This window comes from Hypoxylon fragiforme (assembly GCF_022984875.1).
Source record: "Hypoxylon fragiforme strain CBS 206.31 chromosome Unknown GGS25scaffold_8, whole genome shotgun sequence".
NCBI lineage: Eukaryota > Fungi > Ascomycota > Sordariomycetes > Xylariales > Hypoxylaceae > Hypoxylon > Hypoxylon fragiforme.
Genome location: NW_026054763.1, coordinates 907,523 through 935,356, shown reverse-complemented (window position 1 = coordinate 935,356; position 27,834 = coordinate 907,523). Strand labels below are relative to the sequence as shown.

At 47.0% G+C, this 27,834-nt stretch overlaps 9 protein-coding genes across 9 annotated transcripts; 4 read left to right on the top strand and 5 right to left on the bottom strand.

Annotated features, from left to right (window-relative positions):
- Positions 1–78: 78 nt before the first annotated feature.
- Positions 79–740, bottom strand: GGS25DRAFT_524472 (like-Sm domain-containing protein; the record flags this gene model as incomplete). The annotated part of the gene is made up of 3 exons (XM_049264613.1): positions 79–209; positions 310–381; positions 518–740. 3 exons carry the CDS (start codon positions 738–740, stop codon positions 79–81), a joined length of 426 nt encoding a protein of 141 aa, XP_049113763.1.
- A 2,641-nt stretch (positions 741–3,381) lies between these two features.
- On the top strand, positions 3,382–5,993 carry GGS25DRAFT_407673 (uncharacterized protein). The gene is made up of 3 exons (XM_049258473.1): positions 3,382–4,035; positions 4,346–4,450; positions 4,511–5,993. Exons 1-3 carry the CDS (start codon positions 3,921–3,923, stop codon positions 5,869–5,871), a joined length of 1,581 nt encoding a protein of 526 aa, XP_049113762.1. The 5' UTR covers positions 3,382–3,920; the 3' UTR covers positions 5,872–5,993.
- A 437-nt stretch (positions 5,994–6,430) lies between these two features.
- GGS25DRAFT_502860 (mitochondrial carrier) lies at positions 6,431–8,745 on the top strand. Its single transcript, XM_049262041.1, has 3 exons — positions 6,431–6,970; positions 7,047–7,791; positions 7,876–8,745. The coding sequence occupies exons 1-3, from the start codon at positions 6,783–6,785 to the stop codon at positions 8,086–8,088; spliced, it is 1,146 nt and encodes a 381-aa protein (XP_049113761.1). The 5' UTR covers positions 6,431–6,782; the 3' UTR covers positions 8,089–8,745.
- Positions 8,746–10,930, bottom strand: GGS25DRAFT_502858 (Sodium/hydrogen exchanger family-domain-containing protein). Its single transcript, XM_049262040.1, has 3 exons — positions 10,660–10,930; positions 9,629–10,542; positions 8,746–9,528 (listed from the first exon to the last, which is right to left on the bottom strand). The coding sequence occupies exons 1-3, from the start codon at positions 10,898–10,900 to the stop codon at positions 8,839–8,841; spliced, it is 1,845 nt and encodes a 614-aa protein (XP_049113760.1). The 5' UTR covers positions 10,901–10,930; the 3' UTR covers positions 8,746–8,838.
- A 1,253-nt stretch (positions 10,931–12,183) lies between these two features.
- GGS25DRAFT_502854 (Phox-like protein) lies at positions 12,184–13,539 on the bottom strand. The gene is made up of 2 exons (XM_049262039.1): positions 12,917–13,539; positions 12,184–12,752 (listed from the first exon to the last, which is right to left on the bottom strand). The coding sequence occupies exons 1-2, from the start codon at positions 13,043–13,045 to the stop codon at positions 12,423–12,425; spliced, it is 459 nt and encodes a 152-aa protein (XP_049113759.1). The 5' UTR covers positions 13,046–13,539; the 3' UTR covers positions 12,184–12,422.
- Positions 13,540–14,573: 1,034 nt separating this feature from the next.
- Positions 14,574–17,054, bottom strand: GGS25DRAFT_524467 (uncharacterized protein; the record flags this gene model as incomplete). The annotated part of the gene is made up of 5 exons (XM_049264612.1): positions 14,574–14,825; positions 14,890–15,276; positions 15,355–15,771; positions 15,849–16,679; positions 16,740–17,054. The coding sequence occupies 5 exons, from the start codon at positions 17,052–17,054 to the stop codon at positions 14,574–14,576; spliced, it is 2,202 nt and encodes a 733-aa protein (XP_049113758.1).
- A 4,305-nt stretch (positions 17,055–21,359) lies between these two features.
- GGS25DRAFT_515445 (major facilitator superfamily domain-containing protein) lies at positions 21,360–23,082 on the top strand (the record flags this gene model as incomplete). Its single annotated transcript, XM_049263083.1, has 2 exons — positions 21,360–21,500; positions 21,562–23,082. The coding sequence occupies 2 exons, from the start codon at positions 21,360–21,362 to the stop codon at positions 23,080–23,082; spliced, it is 1,662 nt and encodes a 553-aa protein (XP_049113757.1).
- A 912-nt stretch (positions 23,083–23,994) lies between these two features.
- On the bottom strand, positions 23,995–25,362 carry GGS25DRAFT_502849 (ARP23 complex 20 kDa subunit). The gene is made up of 4 exons (XM_049262038.1): positions 25,156–25,362; positions 24,617–25,069; positions 24,523–24,567; positions 23,995–24,470 (listed from the first exon to the last, which is right to left on the bottom strand). Exons 1-4 carry the CDS (start codon positions 25,156–25,158, stop codon positions 24,462–24,464), a joined length of 510 nt encoding a protein of 169 aa, XP_049113756.1. The 5' UTR covers positions 25,159–25,362; the 3' UTR covers positions 23,995–24,461.
- A 325-nt stretch (positions 25,363–25,687) lies between these two features.
- On the top strand, positions 25,688–27,655 carry GGS25DRAFT_407443 (cysteine proteinase). The gene is made up of 2 exons (XM_049258470.1): positions 25,688–25,787; positions 25,864–27,655. The coding sequence occupies exons 1-2, from the start codon at positions 25,772–25,774 to the stop codon at positions 27,501–27,503; spliced, it is 1,656 nt and encodes a 551-aa protein (XP_049113755.1). The 5' UTR covers positions 25,688–25,771; the 3' UTR covers positions 27,504–27,655.
- Positions 27,656–27,834: the final 179 nt, after the last annotated feature.

Genomic DNA, 27,834 nt, shown 5'->3' with positions numbered 1-27,834 from the left:
TTTGGCCTCTTATTGGCTAGCCCGGTCTTTTCCTGTTTTGATATCCCCTTACAGAAGCCACCGTTTTTACTAGGCATTTTAATCTTCTGCCTGTTGGGCAAAGGGATTCTCAATCTCTTCGCTTCCATCTACTGGACTGATGACTACCAGTAGGGTACCTCGGGCGACTACCAGGCCGAGGGACCGCGTTGCCTCCTTGCCCTCGTCATCTATATAGGTAGGATGCAAATTAGTCATGGCCTGAGGATGTGACAAGAACGTCGACGTCGTCTTCCGAGATGGGAACGCGAACGACGGGGTAGAACTTACCTCGCATAACTTCTTGAACCTCATCAAGGACCAAGTTCATTAGTGCGTCATAACCTTTAAGTGTGCCGGTAACTACATATTCGGAACTGGGTTAGTTCTGATATATGATGATGTAATATACTATCCATGTCGGCAATAGATGCTGACAATGGCATGCAAGAAGGGGAGCCATAGCAGGATAAAAGAAGAGAAGGAAGGAAGGGCATACCTTCTCGGCCGCCATTGAACTTGACGGTGATCCTCTTGTCTACATATTTAGCCAAGTCTAGGATGTTCTCCTTCTTGGGACGTTCCCGCTCTTGTTGTTGGGTGCCACCGCTAGCGCCCGAGTCAGCTCCGTGCCCACCTCTTCCGCCGCCTCGTCCGCCCCGCGCTCCGCGGGGATGTCCGCCGCTTCCACGACCGCCGCGATAATGGCCACGGTCGGCCATTGTCTTGGTATGGTATGGGTATGGGGGTGGTGTAGGTGATGTGCTGCTGCCCTATAGGGAAGGGGTATCTTCTAATTGATACGGAATACGAAGAAGGGGGGGTGGTGGTTCGGGCTTCTGCACCGGTAGGAAAAAAAGTATTCGGTCAAGGATGTTATTGACCAGATTCGCTTGAAGGAATGACTAGTATCGGAAGCTGAACGGATGCAGAGATAGGGGATTATGAGGGTCTGGACCGTTCGGTGACGTAGCAGTGTCGCAGGCTAGTACGCTTACCGTTGCAACGGGGCGGGCGATGAAGGGGGAAATAGAGATTAGGTGAGGTTATCGTCGGGTGTTGGTAAATATTATAGGGAATAACTCGGGCCGGGTTCTTCGCGTTTCTGTTATGTTGTTCGGGATTTAATACGTGTAGGGTCTGTTAAAAGACAGCACTGGGTGTGTTCACTGGGTGTGTTCAAAAGAAAGAAAACCGCAATTCGAGATTGGAGATTTTGGTGTTACTAGGTAGGTAGTATGATTGGTATATACACTGTAGGATAGTGTAGGTAAGGTAAGGTAACGTGATAAGATCTCGGATTATTTCGCAAGTTTTTGCCCGTCGATCATGGAAATATGTGGGATGCAAATAAATATGTTAACTAACTAACCTAGTTAAATTGCTTTTCTTTTTCTATATTTTTAATTTTTTAGTTCAATTTTTAAATATTTTTAACAGCTAATAAAGTGGAACTTTTTATCGACAAGGCTATTGTGAAGGAGGGGCAAATAACTAAAGCAGAAGATTAATGAAGAGACATTAACTATTTTTTTGGGGGATAATTTTCATTTTGTTCTGGAACTGTTCTGTCCTTGGCTGTGCCCTGTGGATGTGGCTTGTGTGAAACTTTGGGCTGTTTTTGGAGGGGTACACTCTAACATTTCTAAGGGGTGGAGGGGGGAGACCCGACGGACAACTAGCGGGCTGTATGCAACGTCCAGGTAGCTTCCTGCAACTGTAGGGATGTAAGCTCGGTTGCACCTCTATCTACTCTAGCGGCTCCCAGGGATCATCAAAACAGCTGCAGAGTATACCAGAATATCACATTCGTTAGGTATTGAAGACGCCGACTGTCAAACATTCCAAACCCAAAAATCCCTATTGGAACCGGTCATGGCTGAATGTTGGGTGCGGGGCATTGCCTATTGTCTATCAACACGCTGCCTGTTTCTCTCGTTCTTCTATCCATACATATTCCATACATATGCCTTTTGAAGTGTATACTTATAGGCAGGTAGTCTTTGTCCACCTACTGTTACGAATATGTAGGCTGTTTAACAACATTGAAGGTCAGCATGTTAGTGGTCAGTTTGTAGCTGAGAGCAGAGATGAAACGTTGAGTTGTGAAGAGAGCCCGAAGCAACATGCCTGCTACAGATCGTATCCATCCCAAAATTTTGTCGAGTCTAGCGATGCACCACAAATCAGTCGCCATAGGCTGGTTTCAACGCCAAGGGGGTGTGGCACGTCGATCTTTACCTTGTTCTGTGCGGCGGCATAGAATCACATAATCAGGCAAACCCAGAGAAAATAGCAAAAATCTCAACGACGATGATCTTGTCCTAGATGTGGCTAGAGTCATATTGTAGCGAGGGGTTCAAGAACGGTCCAAAAAGAGTCTGAAGACGTTGAAGTTTAACGAGTTGTTGACCAGACTCGAGGAACACTAAAGCGAGTGTGCTATTATACTCAAATAAGAAGTACATAGTTAATATTGAAGATAAAAACCAAAAAAAGGCTAAAACAAATAGTTAAGTAGCTAAAGATTACCTAACTAACGGGTTGGCTCCTTCACCTATGTAAACCATATAATCTTAGAAACCCCTAGTATTATAACATTGAAGTATTGGCATACATACATATGTACATATGTAGGTACAAGGTAGGTACACATATAGTTAATACCCACTCTGGAATTCGCGGCATCTTGAGTGGACCTTTACTAGCAAACTGCCGCCCTAAATTCTTGTGGGCGGTTTTCTATTCTTCACATTCTACCTACACAGTACATCCATTGTCATTCAAGTTTGACATTCAATGTTCATGGATCATGGATACATAACATCGAACACCAGACATACATGACTATACATTTCATTCAATGCTATTAATTGTACTAGGTACCTAGGTTACTTGCTTAAACCTACTAACCTACATCAATTTAGTATTAGGTATAGCACATATCCGTCAAATCACTACTACTCGACTACTTGGCTACTACTTACATACATACATATACATATCCTACCACACATATCATACATACCATACCTGTATAGGTATTCACTCCAACTATTGAACATGCCACTTTGAAAAAGGAACTTCCTCTTCATATTTCTCCATATTACTGGGGTCTCGTTCCGTTTTTTACCTTACCTTACTTTGCCTCTGCCTCTACCTTTATCTTTACCTCTCAACTTCATACTCCCTTACCCGTAGTAAAGATCGATATGTATGTACAATATCGCGAGCCCCGCGTCAATCGAATCCACCCCAGTTCCCGAAAATCCCCTGTTCAGCCTGCGCGTCCACACGGTAGCTTTCTCCGTCTTTTCTATTTGCGTCGAGGCTGAGTAGGTATCATACTCACCTGCTTACCTTAACCACACGCGTATATCTATTCACCCATCCCTCCATACCTACTTACTTATCTACTACCCTTTCTCCCATTCGTCACCTACATAATTTGCCACTTCATTCATCCTCGACCGTATATTTTATCTGAAGCTGTCTGCTGCATACGACTCCAAAAGGTTTATTTTATGACGGCCATTGAGCTTTAAAGGACTTCCAAATCTCGACAGACCAGACTTAGAAGCTTGCGTGCTGCATTTGGGACTTTCGCAAATCAGAGCCATAATTCTTAATAAAACCTCTTCCCGTTGTTTGCTGTCTTCATGATACCTCCACACGCCACCTCCGCAAGTTCTTGAACAGAAATAGCAACATCAAGCGATTCCCCACTCCTTCAGTGGTATACCCTAGTACTCACACATGTCTACCTTGGTTGGCTGTTGACGGAATTAATTGGGCGGGTCGTTCAGTCATTTTTAGAGCTGCTGAGCATATCGTATATCAAGACTCACCAGTATTGAAAAGACGCACTGTAAATTCCCCAGGGGTGGGAAGCGCTAGCCAGCATGGCGCACAGTCAAGACCCTGATCAACATAAACGGAAACGAGATATATCTGATGATAATGGCAGTCAAGCACCCCATGCTGACCGTATACCACAACCTCCTCCGCCTCAGTCAGGTAAGCTTCATCTACCCACCAATCCATACACACTCATACACTCCTACTCCTCTATAGATGGTTTCTGTACGTAAGGCCTGGATTTAGGCATGGCTTGTTTCATATCTACCATTGACCTCCTAACTTGAGGCCGTTAGATTGACCGGTTGCCAAAAAATCTTCAGTCTTATCTATTGTATCTCTATTCATCCATGCATGGTGTATTATTTCTACGAGATGCCAAGAAACCATGGACCGTTTTCCGTTTATTAACCCGTGTATATCGATCTTGTAAGCAAGTACTGACCGTCCAATAATTAAGGCAACATAGCCCTTATAAACTATCTATCCAAAGCCCATCCAGTAAAGCTCAGGCTTATCCAGGGCGAAAGCGATACCTTCTCCGATGTTCTGGCCCTGGTCAACGAGTACGAGGGTAACCAATGCCTATAGTCCCCATTGCATTTTGCATATATGAGTACTGACATATGTCTAGGGGTATTGAGTCGACATGAAAGTCTCGCGGCCAATTTGGGCGCAAAGTTGGCAGGTAGTCGTCTGCTGAAGGCGATGGAGGGAGCTTTTGAGGGATCGATAACGACCACTCCGTCGCAGACAGTCTTTGCTTCCGACCCTGTCACGTGGCTCGACATCGTAGAATTTTCCAAGGCAAACCCGGGAGAATTCGTCCTCACGCCTACTCATAATGGCACGCGTTGCTGTCAATTTCCCTTGAAGGGTGTCCAAGTTGAAATAGGAGAGGATGACTGGAGACTTATTGTCTCTGGCGCCCTTGATAGATTTAAGCTTGTGCCACCACAGCCCCTAGAGGAGGATGAGACGGCGGAGTTAGCGACTCTCGAGATCGTCGAGCAACGTCTACAAGTATTAATCAAGAAAGCAGATGAAGTGGCACGGAGGGCTCGCCAACTGAACTATCACCTGAGCGGACGAAAAGCATCGATACAGGCGCGTCGTGCGGCGTCGCAATCGACTTCAGGACCTAGCTTCCAAGCCGTAAATCAGTCCATAGGTTCTGGGAGCAATCCAGGCTACGACCTACATGCTGATCTCCTCCAACAATTCCTTGCCCCCTCACAACCGTCTAGCCATCGAATTTCTTCCGTTGGCTCAGTACCACCAACACCGAATGCGATAGGCACAGCAACATCGACACCGCGGGCTTCGATGCAGCAGCAAAGTTTGCTGGGTAGCGGCCGGCCATCGCCCGGCTATTCGACTGAGCCTGGAGTAAGGGATATCGAAGAAGAGCATCGCGCCCTAGTCACAGCTAAAATTGAAAAATTGGCACGTGGAGATGCCATACAGCCACCATGTGATAGGTGCCGAAGGCTCAAGACGCAATGTATTAAGCACCTAACTGCCTGCCAAGGATGTACAAAAAAGCACGCAAGGTGTGTCTGGAAGGGTTTGACGGAGGAAGAGGTCACATGGCTGAAAAGAGAGGCTAGCGGTGATGGAGGAGAGGATGTAGACGAACCAAGGGATCTCGACAGAAGCGGATTCGGATCCCAATTTCACCCTGACTTTGGAGACCGCCGTAGGGAGCTGGAACGAGGCGATGAAGTTAATATAAGCAGGTCAGGATCAAGAATAGCTATTGGTAGGTCTGCGGATGATGTATGGAGAAAGGGGCCAGAGTCGACCAGCAGTAGACACGAGAGTATGGAGCTAGATGGACGAGATATACGCCAGGGACAAGAATATGCCCGGAAAGAGTTGCCCAGTGGTGTATTTAGGGAACATAATTCGATGCTCAGCCATATGGCATCGGTTGCATCGGCGGCGGCAGATGCTGCAGCGATCTCTCGCGGAAGTCAACACCATTCCGAATAGATGAATTTTAAAAGGAGGGTACATTTTTATTAGATGTATATACAGTTGTGTACCAGGTAGGTGTCTATATAAGAAGGTTGAAGTTGAAAAACTTGGAAGTTTTGAAGTAAACTACAACTCATATTGCATTATGTACCTAACCTAGGTATGTGAGAATTTTGAGAATTTTGAGAATTTTGAGAATTTTGAGAACTTTGAAGGGGTTGAAAAGGGGTTCTGTACCTATTACTATATATATAGGTACCTAGGGCAGGTGTGCATGTGTATGTCTGGCCTGACCTGGTTGTGCCTGCATCCCCAAATTCCGAATACCTGGCGAGTGGGAAATGTCAGCTATCATTGATGGACAGAGGGTACTATGTATCCACTTAATAAATTTCCATGCTCCATGCTCCATGCTCCATGCTTCATGCTCCATGTACAATACATAGGTACACACTACACAGTGCTACCTAGTAAGTTAGTAGTAACTACTCAGCGCGCTAAAATTTTGGCGCGACAAGACAGCGGGATAAGAAGACCACATGTAAATGTGGCGCCGCATAGATAAGTAGGTCCCCATTAAAAAAATATAAAATTCAAAAATTTAAACAGTGAAGTGGGAAAAAAGTTTAAAATAAAAAAGTCAAAAAGTAATTACACACAGTCTTTGACGTCGTCACTTTACCACATGCAATCCATTTTTACAATTTTCAAACTCGATCACATAATTTGACAAGAACCATTTGGCTTTTCACCAAACTTGGTATTGTTCTTTGGCATTTTCATTCAATTGATGGAGTCACGATAGCTTAGATCTGATCAAAATTGCCTCTGTGCTCCGTATCTAATCTAATCTACACACCTACCACACTACCATACTACCACACTTACCAAGCCATCATTAGCTGTGATCTCCATAACCAGCAACCATGGCTCAGTCGCCATCCCATGCAGCATACACAATGAACAACGCCAAGGAACGTCGCAAGGGCACAATGCCCGAGCCACAGCAGTCGCCTCTCCCACAATCGCGGGAGCTAGGTCTCGCAACTCCGGAAGTCTCGGTGACCAAACCATCACCCTTTTCCAAGTCCTGGCCACATCTAGTTGCTGGAGGGTACGTCCGCTACCATTCCTGCTAAAGTCATCACAACGTCTCTCGAGTTTTGCGCTAACCACTGCTACTCTTTCAGCGTGGGAGGCATGACCGCCGCCATCCTGACTGCTCCTCTCGACGTTTTGAAAACTCGACTTCAGTCCGACTTCTACCAGGCCCAACTCCGAGCTGCGCGAGAAGCGACGGGCATGGCGCGACTTGGCCCATGGCGCACTGCCACTTATCACCTACAAGAAACATTTCAGATCCTTCGCGACGTACATCGCATAGAAGGTTCGCGCGCCCTGTTCAAAGGCCTGGGGCCCAATTTGTTGGGAGTAATACCGGCGCGAAGCATCACATTCTATGTATACGGAACGGGCAAGCGAGCCTATTCGCAGTGGACGGGCGCATCTCCGGATAACCCAGGAATACACCTCATCAGTGCGGTAACGGCAGGGATTGCGACAGGAACGGCCACAAATCCGATTTGGCTTATCAAGACGCGATTACAGCTCGACAAGAACAATGCCGAGAAGAAGGGCGATGTGAGCGCGCGCCGCTATCGTAATAGTTGGGACTGCATTCGCCAGGTGCTGCGAGATGAAGGGCCCCGTGGCTTCTTCAAGGGCCTCAGCGCAAGCTACCTCGGCGTTACTGAAAGCACGCTGCAATGGATGATGTACGAGGAGCTCAAGCGCCAGCTGCGATTACGTGAGGAACACATTGTGCAGAGCGGAAAGGTGAAGGACTGGTGGGACCACACGGTTGACTGGACAGGCAATTTCATGGGCGCCGGTGCTGCCAAGGGGCTGGCAGCTATTTTGACATATCCACATGAGGTGAGTAATTCATCAACAGGGGGTCTGGACTTGGAGCTGGAAAGGTTATCATGTAGAGGAGAATACTAACAAGTTGGACTATAGGTTGCGAGGACCCGTCTAAGACAAGCACCGGTAGGAGACGGGAGACCTAAGTATACGGGGCTTGTACAGTGCTTTAAGCTCGTCTGGAAGGAGGAGGGTTTCGTCGGTCTATATGGCGGCTTAACTCCTCACCTTATGCGCACAATTCCCTCAGCTGCCATCATGTTTGGCATGTACGAGGGCATACTCAAACTTCTCAGCACAAAGAGCTAGAGGATTCTAGCCCATGTAACCACATCTCCTTCCCAGATGACTCGGGTCGTTATAAACGGTGAGAAAACTGGAAAGGAGGTGGGATGAATGTGTCTACCATGACCGTGATCATACCGGTACTGCGAGTGTGTGGCATTTGGGAGGTGGCTTACTGCCACAAATAACCTGCTTCGTTATAGACGGTGCATTTGATACTGGTCACGCATCCATGTACCATTGAGAGAGCTCTGCGAGCTTTCAAAGGAACTACCCAACTCCTATTACCAGTTTCTATCGATGCACAAACCTACACACCAACACACTCATTGTGTAGGGAACAGAATCCCACCACTGGTATTGTATATCAAAGTAAAATGAACAAGGAAATGTACCATATGAAGAAATGGGTGACCAAGTGGTCGGAGAGAAAGAGAACTTACCCTGAAATTTGGTCGGGGGCGGCTGATCAGCTGACTACCTACTAGTATAGGGCAGTTGACTCAATCGCAGATATACATGAGGTATGATTGGTAGTCACGATCTGTTGGCCAAAGCATATGGCATTCCCGGAGTTCAGGAAAATAGGGAAGAAAAAAGTGCGTGGCAGATGGGATGAATTACTGTACGTAGTACGAGAAAAGGAGAATAGGACGAAACTTGAAATGACCACTCTGCGGAATCGCATATACTGTGACCGTAGTACGTAGGTACCTATACATATATGTACCAGCTATGTATGTGTCTACCACGCAGTAATCGTGCCCTCTCTGCCTAGCTTACCCCCCAAACACCCAGGACATTCCGGCCGTCGCCGCCTACAGCCTCTCCTCTCCTCCCTTCAAGCCTCTTAATCCTCTTAACCAACAGCCCGACACAAACCGGCCCTACAATGGTACACAGCACTATCGCCCACGTGACTATCAAAAAGAGCTCCGAGGTTGCTGCTGTTGTTGTTTCCGAGCCCCCTTCCTGCTGCTGCTGCTGCTGCTGCTGCTTCTCGGACGCGCTCCGGAAGATCCCGTGGCTTTCTGCGATGGCGGAGATTAGGAAGCCGATCTCGCCCCGCGCTACCATTGCGAATGAAAGGATACCGGCTGGGTAGAGGGATAGTGGCTTTGCGGGTGGGATTGGGGGTTGTGTTGTTGGAGCGCTTGGCTGAGGTGGTGGTGGTGGCTGCTGTGCTTCCTCCCTCGTATCATCTCGTCTGTCATCGGTATTGACATTCTCGACCCTCTCTTGCTGTTTATTGCTAGCCGAACCGCGCCTCCGAATCATGGATAGGAAAGCGTGATACCGAGTGGTTACCCCTTTCCCGGCTGTGCTTAGGGATATGGGAAATCGCACCAGCCACGCCCCGCAGACCAGCTTGCCGATTATCATGAGGATGGTGTAGACGATGCCGCGCCAGAGGATGGATGCGGAGAACATCTGGGATACAGGGATCGAGAAGCCGATGGATGCCTGAGTTGGTTAGCCGGGAAGAAAGATTGAGGTGTGTAGATGAATGGATGGATATATGAATGAATGAATGAATGAATGAATGAATGAATGAATAGCTTACGAAAAAGAAGGGCTTCAGGATATGCTCAACAGTCTGCGAATAGTAATGTTCATAGACTAAAGCTCCCGTGATCCTGCTCTCGCCACCTCTGGTTTGCCTTGTTGCAGAATCCGTTTCTAAAGCGTTGGCATCATCACCATCCGAACCTGGTTCCCGCTCCGGAGATGCAGTCGTAGAAAGCGTTCTTCTAGAATCTGCGGTTGTTTCCCCCGTAGGTTCACTATTATCTACCACCACAGTCGGGCTCGGGCTCGAGCTCGAGCTCGGTCCGACAGCCTCTACCTCTGCATCCCACCACGCGATCGTGATACCCGCGAGATAAGCCGCCAAAAGTACCGAAGCGCCCGCGTAACTAGCACCAACCACCAGGGCAAGAAGGAGACACGTGTGAACCACAAATGCGACATGCCTCTCCCGTAACAACGGCAGCGACGAGGCCCTTCGCGTCTTCTTCTCCTCGACACACATTGGAGTCAGGTACTTCATAGCAGGGCGCAAGACACAACGACACGCCAGCGGCACCACAACCGCAAACGCAGCCGAAACCAACACAGGGCGGACCACCGTCACCGCCTCGAAAGATCCTCCTCCTCCTCCTCCTCCTCCTCCCAAACTAGCAACAACCTGCACCATAACCAGCCCCACAACATCATCCAGCATCGCCGCCGTCGTCAACACGCTCCCCAGCCGCGTACCCACCAGCCCGCTGGTCCCGAGCACCGTAAACGTCGTCCCCAGGCTCGTCGAGCACAGCGCCGCGCCCGCAGCAAACGCCTGCACGGGGGATGCGCCGAGCAGCCTGGGGCCGAGCAAGGCGAAGGAGAGGCCGAGAGGCGCGGCGACGCCGGTTAGCGCCACGCAGACGGAGAGCGGCAGGTTGGACTGCATGCGGGAGAGGGAGGAGGAGAGACCGCCTGTTTGCTCTCGCTCGCGGTCAGCCCTGCCTACGCAATGTATGTATGTATGTATGTATGTATGTATGTATGTATGTGTGGGTGAGTGGGTGGGTGAGTGAGGGGCGTACTACACACCTTCGAAAACAATCAACACCAACCCAACATACCCGAGCTGCACGACCGCGCGCTCCACGTCAGCAGAGAGCCACCCGCCCCCGGGCGTGCCCCACGCGACGCCGAGCAGGACCTGGCCCACCAGTCCGCAGTAGAGCGTCTTGTCGAGGAATGCGTTGACTGCATTGAGGGCTAGTAGGAATGACGAGAGGGTTAGGATTTCGGTGATGGAGGGTTCGTGGTAGGGGAGGGATGCTGCCATTTTTAGGAAAGGGGGGGGGGGGGTTGGTGGGGGATCTGAGATGGTTGGATTGAGGTTGAGAGTGTCACGGGTGCTAAGACCGCACTGGCCTTAGAGCCGCATAGTATGGGTAAGTATACCGCAACCAACTTTTGACCGCGAATATTCTTGATACGAATGCTTGCAACTTTGGAAAACGGAGTTGAAATGACAATATTATCCAGGTTTTTATTTTACAACTTGTTTTTATAAATAAGATCCGTTATTAAATTCCATAAAATTGGGCATCAAAGGATTCGCCTTACATTAAAACGAAATAGATACCGACATCATTAGTTCTACGAATGCGTATGCTCGTATTGATACTTTAACGAAATGGCTCTGTAAAAACTAAAGTAATCGGAAATCCAAGCGTTAACTACCAAACAGTCGAGTACTCAAAGTCACATGAGGCTTGCCAGCCATCCCAAATTCCGACCCTTTCTCGCCTTCTCTTCCGAAATGATGTTTCATCGGGCTATTGTGCCATGTCCAGTCATTCCTTTTCCATTTCCTACAATTCCTAGTCAAAAAGCGACTAGTAAATGAGATGTGATATCCCTTCTTGTGATTTACGAGGCATGAAGGATGGTAATGAGGTAGGAAAAGGATATCTTGATGACACATTGAGTGCTGTCGAATGAACTCTGGTGTCATTAGTTTAGTGACAAGCTAGACAACACGATTAAGTAGGTATGTTTGATTTTAATATGGATGTACATAAAAAGGGGGCAAGAAAAGAAGTACAAAAGTCGACTGTACAGCGCCTGCAATTTACAGGCTTTGAGAAGGAAGCTGGTTGCCTTCGTAGGGATCGATATGGGTAGGTATAGCCAGGGGCGATTATGAAAACGCAAAAAGAGAAATCGTAATAGCATCGATAAGATTGATGAGATTGATGAGATTTACCTGCTCCCTTTTCTCGCCGTTTTCCATAGCCTGTTTCTTAACCATCATGTGCGTGTGGGGCCTTCAGTAGCAGGGATACTCATGTGAGTGCCATGAGATAATTTTACGCGTAATATTCCCTCCTTGTCCAATCTCATTTCACCAAAGTAAGGTAGTCCCTCAAGTGCCTCCTTGATCATTAGCATCGTAAAGTCGTTTCAGTCTCCCAGCTGCTCCGTTTTGACGCTACCCTTTGCAAATGGGTTCCTATAAGCTGTTTCGGTGGCCGTTTTTTTAACTTTCGAGGCGTACGACGGCCGCCGGGTATCTGCGACCCGTTGTTGTTCGTGAACGAGTCGAAGAGACGCAGTCACCAGGCGTTGCGGTCCCAATTAGGGTCTGTAGAAGCAAGTCAGCTGAATTATTTTTATGTGGCTCAACACAGTATCTCGAAAGCCGTGCAGGAGTGCCCTGAATTTAGCTCTTTCCGCGTAAACACATAACTCGTCCGGAGCTATCCTCAGGGAGAGGTGGGCTATTTACATTTCGCCATATCACACAATGGGAGCCAAGCGGAGCAAAACCATATTTAAGTAAAGAAAGGGTGGAGTCTAAATTACTCACCCTGCACGAATGCTGCTAGGACCTTGCTCCCGGTCTGAAGGAGCGGGTGTCCTACGACAATCTTGAGGAACTTCTCGAGCCCGGCGCGACGGCCCTCGATAACGTCGTCGGAGAAGCGGTTCGTGAAGACTTTCCCAGGAAGTGGAGGTATGGTGACGCGGGCGCTCTCGCGCTCAAGTATATCGCGGAAGTACTCGAAATCGCTGTACCGGCGCCGCACTGTTGACTGACGCAGCTTGAAAGCTGGGATGTTGGTCCGGCATACGATCTCGTAGTCTGTATACATGTTGCGCGAAGTGCCATGAGTGCGTGGATTGCGGACCTATCACCCGATTAGATGCCTATTATTGCCCAATCTGTCTATTTCGTTGTAAAATGGCTAGGTTATCGCGTCGCGTAGCGTCCCCCAAAAGACAGAACGACGATGAAAAAGAATGGTAGCATTGATTTGCTGGCTTGCGTTCGCACTCAAGGAAAGACCCATACCTCTATCTCGAGGAAGTTCTCGGGTGGGCCATAGATCTCATCGAATGATTGTTGACGTGTGTCGGGCATGGACTGCATGATGGGCCGGGTTAGGCCAGCCATTCCGCGGGGAGAGTTTGTGGTTGGCATTGCGGATGTCTGAGTCGGTGATTTGGGTGGTGGTGACACTGCGCCCCCGCTAGCCGCGGAGACCTGCTGTTGCTCGGTAGGCGCCGTTTTGGCGGTTGTTTTTGTTGCTCCTGGTACTCTGTGTATTCGCGATCGCGTGAGAGGCTTCCGCCCCGTACAGCTCCGTAGACAGACAAGATAATGATGTCAATGGAGAGAATTAAAGAAAGAAGGAGGGATAGAGAAGTTTCTATCTCCGAAGTTCATAGGATTAGGGAGAATTGAGTTGGGAGCGCGCGTAATGGTGTGATCTCAGGCCAAAAGTTATGATGGTTAAACGGGCAGAAGGGTTGGAGGAGGGGAAGGAAATATTTAGTTCGTCGTTGGCGGTGGAAAGTTCCATTCTAGGTGGGGATCCCAAACATTGCAGGTGGAAGTGGGGTGTACTAGGTATTTGTACAATACATTAATTAGGTACTGTTGATGTACATGTATTGTACCTAATACTTCGTATGTAGTACATACATACATGGCACTCAACCCCCAAACATTAAACTTAAGCGGGGAAGTTCGATTTAACTGACGTATCGCCACTCCGGCTGACTAATGTGGGGAGTTACGGACCCGGCTAGCTAAAATTCAACTTCATCTTATCATCCGAAGTCTTTCCATCACGTGATATATAGGGGCTCAAAATTGAACTACAACATTACTAGGTAGTATCATCACCACATCTCAACATATCATCTCAACATCGCAACATATGCTCAACGTGACAGCACCTGATTCCTACATAACTCTTACGGTGGCTATATTTTGAATACACACTTACAGGATCTGGCACATATATAAATCACAAAAGAAATAAGAAGCACATGCATGAGGGAAACCTGTTTGTACATATAGAGCTCTGATTTAACTTAGCTACCTATCGTTACATTGTATCGGAACTACCTCATTTGCAGTCTCGTTGGAGAGAATTTTGCAAGTTGGATAGTTGCTTGCCATATAGGGCATGAAGATCCGGCATGGTATTGCCGGGCATTGCGTATTCTATCAGCTCGGGTGGGATATCTCGCTAGATTCCTACCATTTCGTGGTATGATGAGAGAACGCTTCTCTTCATTCCAATTCCACTGTGTGTTGTACAGTTTGTCCTCCTCAACCCGTATCGGTGCGGGGAGAACTGGTGTATGATGCCAAGGTGTTGGGCGTAAGGCTGTTGGTCATAAAAGCTGTTGACCAGAAAGGCGTTAAAGCGTTCGAGGCTGGACGCAGTAAAAAAGCAAAAAAATACGCAATGCAAGCAAGCAATGTAAGTACAGCAAAAGAGACAAGGCTAAATGTCGTCTAGAAGAGAGCAAATATCATCTTCAGTTTGTTTAGTCTTCGGTAAATCGAGGCCTCGGAGTCGGTATTGGCCTAAAATCTTGTATCTTGGGAAATCCGTGTACCGTTCTCGATTTTTCATCTCGGTCTTTTCGAGATCTTATATGCGGAAGCTCTAATCCGCCGCCCAACGGAGAGCACTCCAGCTAGCCTTCTTGAGCTAGTAGACGGGAGTAGGACCTCCCTCTATAGCCCGATGGAGGATCCGCTCCATAGCAGTCCACTCAAGCTCGGCAAGACGAGCGAGAGACAGGTTGTCAAAGCTTGGGCCAGTAGGGTAGCCCACTTCGCACCAGAAGTAACCCCAATAGTCGGAGGTCTGATCTTGTTCGATTTGCAACTGTTGTCGGCGATTGATGCCTAAGCTGCTGACAACGCGATTGGTCTCTTCGCGAATGAGAGCAATGTAGTACTATTGGGTCATCGTTAGCAAAAGCTCAAATGAGTAAAGAAATAGCAGTAGGGGCATAGCATACCTCAATGACATCGGCGGGAGCATTGGCCTTGGTGCAGATGGAGTATTGGTGTGCCCACATATGGGGCAATCGTGGTAGCCCAAAGCGATACAAGTCGCTCTCGTCAAGGTTCATAACAAAACCGATGTTGTCTTTTTGATTGACAGTGAAGCCCGGGCAAGTCATGGCTGCATTGACAAGTCGGTTCAGCAGCTGAGGGGTCTTACGGATCTGACCCGGCTTCTCCTCAAGATCGGTCTTCAAAATGCTGATCAACTTCAGCGTGGTTTCGTAGATCATGTGGCGCTCCTTGACAGTGATCCATTCAGGCATGAACCAAGGCATCTTCTTGAGGATGCTGATCATAGATTCGTATCCTCGCTCGGGGCACTTGTTTGCGAATGAAGTCTGCAAAAAGAAAATGTCAGCAAGGGGATGCTCCAGAGGAGATTAATGCAGAAGGGGGGGTGGGAAGAATAATCTTACGCGGTCGGGATATTCAATATGCTTGGATAGCATCGTTAGTTCTTCTGCCGATACAAAGCACTTGAAGTTTTCCCAGCTGAATCGGGAATCAAGAGTAATTGCATAGGGTCTCATTCGCCAATCAACACCCTTAGCGATGGGGAACAAAGCCTTCATGAGGCTGCCTTGGCTGGAAACCGACAAATAAACATTGCGGCCTCCGATGCGCTGCTGGGGGTCGTTATTCTTTGCCGCAATGGTGTGCTTGTTCACGGCAGCAACAGCATGGTCAAGCGACTCAAACTCAACGTAGCAGTCGTTGGTCTTACTGTTAATGCGGTCCATAACAATATGGATAGGCTCGTCCCTGTCGGGAGCGAGACGAGCACTGCGGCCGAGGAAGGCAAGTATTTCAGCGCGGGAAACATTGTAGGGGATCTAAGAGAAGAGATTGTTAGGATTCACTCAAAAAGTCTTGAATGTACAAAGAAATGCTAAATAAGTGAGCAACTTACATTGGTAATCTTCACGACGCCATAGTTGGTATGAATGATGTCCCGACTTGGGTTCTTAAACGGCATGTAAAGAGGAATGGCAATATACTGCGGAGAGGGGTGGCCATCAACTCCCGTCAATAGGTTGAGCCACTGAGAGCGAGCTTCCTGGACGTAAATTGGAACGGGCTCGAAGGGCAATGGCCCAAGATCAGGTCTCGTGACAATCAGTCCAGTAGATTGCGTTTGTCGAGAATATTGGGGGCTCATGCCGGTTGTATGGGCACGAGATGGAGTAGGTGGAACGATCGAGCCAGCTGAGGAGCTCTTGGCGACTGACACCGGGCTAAGTTCTGTGTACTCAGGAATAGGCTGCATAGCTCGAGCACTTCTAGCGAGGCTGTCTCGTCTACTTGGGCGGTGGATTCTCTGGGTAGTATCAGCTTGACCATTGCTGCTCGGAGCATATTGGTCGACATTCTGTTGGCCTGTTCCGAAAACTTGGTGAGACGTTGAGCTTGTTCCGTATTCGCCATTGCGCTCTTTTTGGCCCATGGTGACATTACCGAGTCCTTTGCTATGAGAATTCATCGCATCATTGGCTCTCTTAGCCTCTCGTCGCATATGGTCACCCCAGATACCGTCGACAAGGAACTGCGTATCAATGGCTTGCAAAGTGCTGCTATCACTTCGTCCTTGAGGGGAGATCCATGCACTAGGGCTCAAGAAGACTGTAGGTGACATTGTGTCTTGACCCGGTGTTCCAGGAGATCGTAGAAACAGCTCATTATCAGCGGCGTTAGAAGCCTGGCCGCTGATATACGTATCGATGAGATGGTTGACAATTGGCGACTATCGATGACACTTGTTAGCATGGAAAGTTTGTTCAGTGCGTATGGAGGGGTTACTTACCATATTACTGTGCGGAGTTGTCTCGCTAGGAATGTCACCAGGTGAAGCCATGTGCTGCTGGCTAGGATTGGCAATGTTGTCGTAGTTGCCATAGCTAGTACCGGTGAATCTACCCGGCTGCTGGTTGTTCTTGGGCGTATGAGGTCGATCAAAAATAATTGTCTTGGAGTTGTCTCTCAAAGAAGCACCTCCATGATTGTCATTGTCGACCGACGAAAATGAAGCTCCGCTGCTTCGACGAAGCTTGGAGTTAACCCATCGTGTACGTGGAGGTATAGCAAGCTCCGGGGCTGGTCCAGTCATGCGATAAGCCATAGCTATATGATGTAGTCAAATAGTTATAGCGATATCAAAGCGTGATAAACTAAAGGTAAACGAAGTCCAGTGTGGAAGTAAATAGCCTTTTCATAGATATGAAGTTAGTGACCATCAAGTATAACTGATAATATTATTAACCTTTGTGTGCGCGAGCGAAAAAATTAATAAGTGCTGGTGTTGGGGTTGATGGATGAGCATGCTAACAAGTATCAATCTGAGTTGACTGTGCAATATGTGAAAGAGAAGACAAGGCAACCAGGTAGAAAGAAGGTCGGGCCTTCACACATTCGTACACATAAGAGTATGGTATGTAAATATATGTGTATGTGTTGATGTAATCATATGAAATCCCTAGTACTTACCAAGGAGGTTGGATGCTATGATAGGATGATCGTCTAATTTAAAGAGGAAAGAAAAGATGTTAGGTCTGGGAAAGAATGGGGAAAGAATGGAAAGATAATGTGAAAATCGGAAAATGAGGGAAAGAGGACGGGAAGAAGGCGCGACGGAATAGATTGTTGTAATGGGAGTGGTTTAGGAAGTGTACTGTGCGTCTTGGACTTGGAAAAGAACGAGCACGGTTCCGTGTAGGTACCTTAGGAATTGTATGATATCTGGTAACCAAAGTACCAAAGTACCAGCACGTGTCAGCTGGCAGAATGCAGAATGGAATTTTCGTTATTATTTTCTTGCTGGGGCACGGCGAAGTGGCAGGAGGGGAGATGAGGGATGAGGAAAGGGTAGAAGTGAAGTTGGAAGGCGCCTAGTAGGTATTGTATGAACGACTCTAAGGAAAATGACGATTGATTTGAGATTCCTCCTTGCTAGCCTCTTCCCAAGTATGTAACTGGGCTGTGAAAGTCTAGAGGAATTCAAAGAAAGAAATAGATATATGAGTTCGCAAAATCTGAGGATTGAATGCGTTGAAGATGTTGGAGGTGATAAAGGAAGAGAAAATTGTTACATACCTAATCAAGAGCAGGCACGAGTGACCTAGATACTTGTGCGAGTGAGCTCAGTTGACTATCGAGATAAGAGGTTAGATTGTTTTGTAAAAAGGAAGGAAGGAAAAGTTTGTTTGAAGAAAAGAGTGGATGAAATAATGAGGACCAATGAACGATATTGGGTAGGTAGGTAGATGCCTTTTATTTAAGGGGAGTGGCAGTACGTACCTGAATGTACCACCTGAATATACCTTGGTGGGTGACGAGTTTTTGGGCACTGTGATCCAAGTCAGTTGGCGGACATTTCCAAATGTACTGTTGCTATAGAAATAATAGGAAGCGAGGAAGACGATGAACCGTGCTCTAATTACCTAGATAATTTGACCAGGGACAGCTCTTTGGGACTTATCAAGTTGGTGAATTCTCTGTTGTTCGCGATATGTTGCAGAGATCTATAAATTAAAGGCTGTTCAGGAACTGAAAATGATCAATTAAGTAGTGGTGTCTGTGAGGAAATACTCTGGCGAGTGTAGAAGAGGGAAAGGGCTTCAGAAGCCGTGCGAAGATTGGGGTTGATTCTTGATGGTCAAGGCCGAGAAGTTAGAATGAGGAATAAGGAATAAATAACTATGGGAGGAAAGGATGGAGATGGTGTAAATGCAAAGTTCGGATGCTGGTGGAATTACCTATTGGCTGTTTTCTGTACTTGACCAAAGTACCCAACCTGATCAAGAGTTGAGGGAGCTTTGGAGATGCCTGGATAGTGAGTGGGTCCGAAGAGGTTTAACTTATTGAAATAAGGTATGAAGAAGAGGACATAAATGGGTAATTCCCCATTAGCTGCTGAATGGGATGTTGTCGAAAATGGATATGTAAGGTTAATTTTGTAAGTACGTAGGTACTAGAGTGTTGCGGATAAATGGAAGCTTGTAGGAAACTTGCAGCTACAAATAAGGCATCCAGGCATCAATCCATTTCACACGGTAGATGCGTTGTATTAGATACCAAATATTGCTATATTCATATCAGAATACTTATACCTAGGTACAAACCAGTTGCCAGAACTGCCATCAGGCACGAATGACTACCTAGTAGTACACCACCTACACAAAACCAAATACCTCCTCTGGATAACTATCTTGGACGAGACTAATCGAGAATACCTCAAGAATAATTATTCCTACCCTCTGCTAGACAAATAGATGGCTGAACCCGTAGAATTATAATACCATGTGATGCCGCGGTGCGCCTCATATTCATAAATCTGTCGTTATATTACTTATTCTTTTACTACGCACAAGCCGCGGCCTTCGTTGTCATATAGTTTGGATTTGAAGTAGGAAATAGTATTGTGATGGAAACTAGTTTCAACCCAGTTTTCCGGCAAATTTCATCGCAAACGTTGCTGCCATTGTTAAGATCCCTTCAGGATCATGTTGTGTGTACAATATCATTGGAAAATTTATTTGAGTACCTAGGTACCAACCCCACAGAAGCAACAGGGCGTTCCCTTTCTACCTAAAATTACAAAAGTTTTTTTTTTTTTACCTGGAGCGGAAACTCTGGCGATGTCTCTCTATTCGAATATTTTGGGGTTAGTTAAGGCGAATGATTAGGCGTGGGGTGTTATCTGAGATATTGGTAGGCAAATATAATAATATATCCGCTGCCTCCTATCTTCTTATGCCAAGGCAATTGAATGGCTGCCTTTGGGCGTTGATGATACCTCGTGGCTCTTATTCCTCCACTTCCACTATCTTGGAATTCGATCAGGATGGCTCTTTCTGTGGATGCCAGATGCGCTTCTAGATCACTGATGAATCATCCTCTTCTTGAGCGCAGAATAAGTCATATCTATATCTAATTGAACCACCACAAACTCATATGCGAACATTAGGTATCATAGGACACCTTTTGACCTCAAAGAAATCATTGTAGCCCGAGGGGATTTTAGATGATTTCCTATTTCTTAGGCTTCAAAGTAAGACCATTAGGACGTGGTGAAGAGTGAAAATCAGGCAGATAATTTGTTGTAATCTTGTAATAGAGAAGCATCAAATTATAGAGTACTAATTTATAGGAAGTTTCAAGTTCTCTGTATTGTAACTGGTCTCAAATGGCCTGCTTGTTTCTTCTATGATATGATCAGATACATATATTATTTCCTTAAGGGAGCCAATTTAAGAATCTCTTGGGTATGATCCGAGGTGCTATATGAAATGACGTCGTTGGGATTCTGTCTTGTATTTTTGGTAATAGCTTCTGAAATTCGTCGCTGGGACCTAAGAGATGGTGCTAACATGATGCCCGCATCTGAAAAAGCTTCAAATATTATGGAATGATATAAGTGCAACGCCTACTTCTGGAAGTGGCGGTGTTGCTGAACCCGGGTCTTGATATCTGTACGTTGTTCTTTGGACGAAAGGTTCTTTACTTCGTGAAGAAAACCGGCCTTTTCCTTTGAATTTTGATCCTCAATGTTCTCCTTCTGACAACAAATTTCTTGCGGGACTAACTAGAAGAATGTACAGATCATTGCCTTGTAGATAGTATATCTTGTCAATGCCTATGCGACCGAGGGCAAGTACTGTTAACGACGGTATTGATAGTGTAGCTTCACGATATAAACATTCTAAGGTTACTGAATACTTATGGGAGGGCTCTTGAATCTTTTAGAATGTATTTACATCTAGGCCAAAAAGGCTGACCTAGATGTTCGCCGATGTCAAGTTAGCAAATGCGAGATTCCAATAATGAACCCCTATTTGGGGCTGATACCTTTCGATTAGAAGGAAATAAATGTATTGAGAGTAGATTTCAACGACTGAAGATACTTTCAACCCAAAAAATATGGGCTAGATATTAGAGACTAACATGCTGGGTTTGACCTTGGGGTTTTCATCTCATACTGATCTATGTACAGATATCGTCAAGGTGGGCGCGCAATCATTGGGTGGGGCATGGTTGTTGGTGGATCGTGAGATGTTTGTCCGAATTGGGCAGGTACCCGATTTGGGAATTAGTGGGGTGGATCTTAGGGAAGGCGGGAAGGGCGTACCCGCCATGCATGGTGCCATGTCTTGCCTCGGAAGGCGCAAGGACATTAGCTGGGGTAATTTTTTTAATTCATGATTGGCCGTCGAGATAATTTACAAGAGGAAAGAGGTAGTTAGTTAGTACCTAGTAGTTACTCGGTACCGGCATGTACTAAGTACCTAGTACCTTCAATGTCAGCCTTAAATATTCAATACATTGGTGCCTATTTATTTCTTCCCTTTTCCCTCATCTGTCACGCAACTTCCCATCGATTTATCTTCAATTAAAGACACGATTAAATAGCATTCAAAATTGCATGATCATGGGCGACATTACACCTGCCAAGCCTCTTATGGCGGATGCCGCGTTGCCAACTGAGCCACCTGTTGAGTCGCTTGAGATACTCGATGCTCCTAAAGTTCGCACAAAGCCGCGCATGTTCGCCATATTGGCCTCATTATATGTACAATATTTATCCTATTTAAAACCACAGCGGCAACCCTTTAGCTGATAGCCCCCTTTAGCTCGTGCTCTTTGTAGCTGCTCTTGATCAAACCATCGTAGCAACCGCCATCCCCACTATCTCGGCGTCTCTGCATTCGGCTTCGGGGTATGTCTGGATTGGCGGTGCGTACCTACTAGCCAATGCAGCAGCTGGGCCTATCTGGGCTCGATTCAGTGACATATGGGGTCGTAAGCCTGCTCTTTTAGGTGCCGTCGGGATATTTGCTATCGCTAGTATGATTGCCGCCCTAAGCATAAACATGTCCATGTTGATTGCCGCGCGAGCATTGCAAGGCACAGCTGGTGGCGGACTAATGCAGATGGTGGCCATCACAATTTCCGATCTCTTCAGTGTTCGAAATCGGTCTCTCTATATAGGCTTACTAGGAGTAGTGTGGGCTCTCGCCGGATCTGCCGGGCCTCTAATCGGAGGAGCGCTCACGGAACTTGTGAGCTGGCAATGGTGCTTTTGGATTAACCTCCCTGTTTGCGGGATGGCCTTCCTATGTCTACTTCTCTTCCTAGATGTGCATAATCCTCACACAAAGCTAATCGAAGGTGTTATGGCTGTAGATTGGTTCGGCACTATCTCCATACTAGCAGTTACGCTTCTACTCCTCCTCGGTCTGGATTTTGGTGGGGCTATATTTCCCTGGAGTAGCCCAAAAGTCATTTGTCTAATCGTCTTTGGCATGGTTATGATCAGTTTCTTTCTCTTCAGCGAGATACGTCTAGCCAAATACCCCTTGATGCCGCTTGATACGTTCAAGACCCGGTCTAACAACGCAACCTACCTTGTCGCTTTCACGCATAGTATGGTGTCCATCGGGATAGAATATTATCTGCCGCTATACTTCCAAAGCGTCAAGCAGGCCTCACCGGTTCGCAGCGGTACTCTCATTGTTCCTATGATGGCGACGGAGGCAGCTACCGATGTTATTGTCGGCATATTGATCCATAAAACAGCCCGTTACACTGAGTTTATTTGGATTGGGGCAGCTCTTATGACTTTAGGAACAGGACTGTACATTAATTTCGGAACCGACACATCCATTGGCAAAATAATTGGATTTGAGATCATTGGGGGCATCGGCACTGCGCTTCTATTCCAAACACCTACGATTGCCATCCAGAATACCGTCAGTCAGGCTGACACTTCGTCAGCCACGGCAACTCTAGGTTTCATTCGAAACGTAGCTACATCATTGTCCATCGTAATTGGCGGCGTCGTGTTCCAGAATAGCATGGCTGGCCGCCACCCATCTCTTGCCGCTGCTGGCCTTAGCGAATCCGTCCTCGAGGCCTTGTCGGGAGATAAAGCAGCGGCTAATGTGGGAATTGTACAGACTATCCACGACGCGGCTCAGCGCCAGGCGGTGGAGGATGCTTTTGCGTGGAGTCTGAGGAACATGTTCATCATGTACACCGCCATAGCGGCCGTTTCACTGGTGACGAGCTCGTGCATCAAGCATCAGGATCTGAAAACAGAGCACACAGAGACCAAGACGGGTATAGAGGAGTTGAAGCAGCGAAATACCTGAGTGAACATAATCTAGCATGATTACTTTGCTTCCGATAGGACCTATAACTTCATCGCCGCCTCGAAATTAACCCCCGTGTATCGATGCCTACCTACCTACTACCTACTTGACTTTGAGCTCGAGTTTCTAGTACCTAGGTAGTGTTAAGATATTCCCCGCCATGGATGATCGAAGGTCTCCTACATTTGAGATAGTTCAGCAATTCAAAGCGGGCACCAGCCCAATGTGCTTAGAGTTAGCCATGCTACACTGAGTCTTAATAATACTTTACAACACAAGCCGCGACCGTGCACCTATGACCGTGCCGAACAGAATCCTAGATGTTATCCGGAAACTTCCGGAAGGACCATGGTGCTCTGTGCGTATGGTACGAAGTATTTTAAGGATCACGAGAAGTATGATATGGCGGCGGATCATCGAGGCCATCCCATACTCAGCCCTACGGCAACACTAGTGAGCCTTCTTGCCAACCAAATATGCTGTTAGCAGAGAATAGCCTGTTATAGTTGTTGCCACGCTGAGCCAAGTAAGAACGGACGTCTGATTCTCATAGGTTGCCATTGATTACCGGATATCGGAATATACGAATGATGTTTTTGGCTCTGCCTTTGGATATGTGGTAACGAATCTAGACGTGCTCATACAATGGCTGGAGGAATTTATGAAGAGTAAGAATACTTTCAAGACAAGACAAGACAGATCGGAAATTGACTGGTTGACTCAACATTGTTCATATTCTCCTTTTTGGTTTCGGGTTGGAATCCCCATTACAACATCCTCAATGAGTAGATTCCTAACAGTTGTTTTCTTTTTCCTTTATTAGATAGGTAGGTAAATATAATTCAGAGCTCTCAGACATTTGATGGTGCTTAAGAAGCTTCATTTATACTACCGTAGGAGCTAACCAATGGAATGGAACATGCGGGAGCACTACTCAACCCGTATGAGATCGTGATGAACTAACGAGATTACTATAACTCTAGTGGAACAAAGACATTTCCAGGTGAAATTGCGGTAGGATACAAATGTCTAAAGTAAGGTTCATAAGGAAGAAAGGAAGGTAGCATCCGAATCTGTTAATGGCAACACTGCTGAGATCAACCAATCTTAAACGATCCCTCTCCCCGTAGAAAGAGCATAGATTGGTTAAGCAAATCAAATAAAATCCTAACCTAAAATCCATTGATTGCTATCATTTTATGTGTCTAAGTAAAGCGTATCACCAGGGTGCACTACTTGTCTGTGCGGTCTCGCCGGCGGATGTTTTGGGTATGTTAATTCATGCATTTCTATGAACAGCAGATTCATAGTTCATGCCTTCATCTTCTCTTCATCAACTAGGAGGAACCCCAACATTCTATCCCGTATGTAAATTTCACTTAGTCAAACTAGAATATCATGTCAGCAGTAATATTTTGAGATAGGGACGAAAGGACTTACGGGTGTTAAGAAAGACTCGGCTACGAATCTTGCTCGTGCGTTCAACTGGGCACAATTAGTCTACGATCAAATTGTGGGGTAAGGGGCACCATACGAATAGCTTCATCTCTGAGATTTCCTTGTCGACCTCTTCCATGAATTGAATAATGAAGTCCACCAACTTGTGCTTCAACATCTCCTCGGTGTGGAAGTTTGTTATTAAGAAGGAGATATCGTAGCCCTTGATCGGCTTCCTCCTGAGGATAAAGAAGGCTTCTGCTCGCTGGGTAAGGAAACGGGTGAACTTGTGGACGAGGATGTTCTCAATCTCGTCGGCCTGCTTAATCTTGATACTGATTCGTACGCTGTTGATGCTGGGCTCGATCAAGACCTTCTCGTTTTCGTTTCGGGCGATTACCAGGGGGTTGAGTAGAACCTCGGGGGATGTTTGGGCTTCGATTTCGGGGACATTATGGCGCTCAGAAGTCTGGGAGGCGAAGTTGGAGAGGCAAAGAGCGGCAGTCAGAGTGCTTCGCACGCATTGAAGGTAAGGGCGGAGTGATTGAGACTATTTGACATTTCGAGTTAGCAAAGCTACGTTTGGTATTCTACATAATTATAATCAAATAATAGTGAGTCAGGAATTATCAATACCATGGTGCGTAGAGCAGTCCCGTCCCTTGAGGATTGTCTTGCTTCAATGGGCGTGTGTGCGTGTGTATGTGTTTGGAGGGGAGGTGAGGAAGAAGCAGTCGGCAAACCGTAATCTGTAGCACACGGACGCAGCCTGATGATGGTATGCACCTGCTAGTTATTAACTATGTACTACTAGTAGATAGGTAGGTGCTCCTTAGAGTTGAATGTGGGGTATCTAAGGTATAAGTATGAATTTATAGGGGGTATTCTTGTGTTGTGAAGATTAATCATCAGTAATAACCTTATATGAGATGTAAGTCCCACTTAGGCATCGGTTAGTTACAAGGCTTACACAACCTGGGCAGGAATAAATCGCATCCATCCATCCATCCATCCATCCATCCATCTTATCCATCCATACCTACCAGGTCCTACCTACCTACCCATCCATCAATTATTGGGTGACGCACGACGAGTTTGCCTGGTAACAAAATCATCTCCATTACCACAACGTTCTAACTCTAGTCGTTGCCTTACCTCACATTCTATTTATCTCTTCCACCACAACAATTAACAACAACATTACCCATAATTCAAAAGAATATTGTGAATATAATATTGTTGGTTTTACAACATGGCGACAATACCGGGTAAGCATTCAAAGCTGTCAAAGCTTCAGATCTCCATTACAAGCCACCTCCGCTAACCTGTCCTTGCTCGATATAGTCGTCGTCAAGCATCAAGGCACCAAGTACAATGTGGAGGTCGATACCGAATCCACCGGTGAGATCTTCAAGTTTCAACTTTACAGTCTCACCGGCGTAGAGCCCGCGCGTCAGAAGATCTTGATCAAGGGTGGCCAACTGAAGGATGATACTCCTATGAGCAAGTTCGCCTTGAAATCTGGCCAACAGTTGATGATGCTGGGTACACCTGAGAAGAATGGAAAGGAAGTACTTTCCCGGCCAAAGGAGAAGATCAAGTTTCTTGAGGACATGACCGAGGCTGAGGCTGCTCAGCAGGAGGGAGCTATACCTGCTGGCCTGACCAACCTTGGCAATACCTGCTATCTCAACTCCACACTACAAGCTCTGCGTGCTATCCCGGAGCTAAACAATGCTCTGGTCAAGTACGAACCCCCAAGAGCTGGTGCTACTGGTGTCATGCCCCAGTTAGACCTGACCAGACAGCTCCGTGATCTTTACAAGTACATGTCCGAGACTCAGGAAGCTTATAACCCGCTCGCATTTCTTGCCGCTCTCCGCAGGGCCTTTCCCCAATTCGCCGAGCGCTCCCGAACTGGTGAAGGCTATGCTCAACAAGATGCCGAGGAGGCCTGGTCTCAGATTGTTAGCCAGTTGCGACAAAATCTGCGAGTGAAGGATGCCCCGGATTCTGGTGATGCTTCATTTATTGATAAGTACATGGCAGGCGAATTCACCTCTGAACTTGTGTGTGATGAGCCCGCAGCCCGCGAGGGAGAGAAGGCCGTGGTTTCGAAAGACAAATTCCTCAAACTGAACTGCCACATCGACTCAAACACGAATCATCTGCGGGACGGCATTGCAAATGGCTTGAGTGAGAAGCTGGAGAAGCGATCCGAAGTTCTCGGTATTGACACTATGTATACCAAGACCTCCAAGATCTCTCGCTTACCTAAGTATCTCACCGTACATTTCGTTCGCTTCTTCTGGAAACGAGAAACCCAGAAGAAGGCCAAGATCATGCGAAAAGTAACCTTCCCCCACGAGTTGGACCTCGTCGAGTTCTGCGACGACAAGCTAAAGGGAGCGCTCGTTCCTGTCCGGGACAAGGTTCGGGAAGTCCGAAAGGACGAAGAGGATATCGAGCGCGCACGAAAACGCCGTAAGCGCAACGCGGCTGGCGAAGAGCCCGAAGAAGATGCTCCTGGCGGGAAAGGCAAGAAGAAGGACGAGAAGAAGGCAAATGGCGACGTAGAGATGACAGAAACTTATAAGACAGATGCCGAGATCGACGCCGAACGCGATGCTGCGCTGCTCGCATCTAAGAAGGAACTGCATGCACTTATCAACCCGGACTTGGCCAACGACGACGGCGCGAACCAATCGGGCCTGTACGAGCTCAGAGGTGTCGTTACGCACCAGGGTGCTAGCGCAGACAGTGGCCACTACACGGCCTATGTCAAGAAGACGGCCCCGGTTGATGTAAAGACTGGTAAGCGAAAGGAAGAGGACGGCAAGTGGTGGTGGTTTAACGACGACAAGGTCTCGGAGGTGACATCCGACAAGATTGAGGCGTTGGCAGGAGGTGGCGAGTCGCACTCGGCTTTGATATTACTTTACCGCGCCATCCCCCTGCCTTCTGCTGAGGGTACGATGGACTAATGGCGAGGATACGGGATTACAGTATCGCATACGGGCGTTTGAGTGCATGGCGAGTAGGTTTACAGGGCTGACATTAGAGTCACGTTTATTCGATAGGGAACAACAACGGTTGGGAAAATGAAGTTATGCTAATGTAGCCCAATTCATAATGTTCTCTACAAAGTACCTATCTAGGTACCTACCTAGCAAGTTGTATGCTACATTGTGCATTGACATCTCCAATCTGATTCGGTAACGTAAAAGATAATTGAGCGCCACGGATCTCTAGGTTCTAGTGTCTTTCTATATAAGGATGGACCCACGATGCCTATGATTTGCTTCGACTCTACCC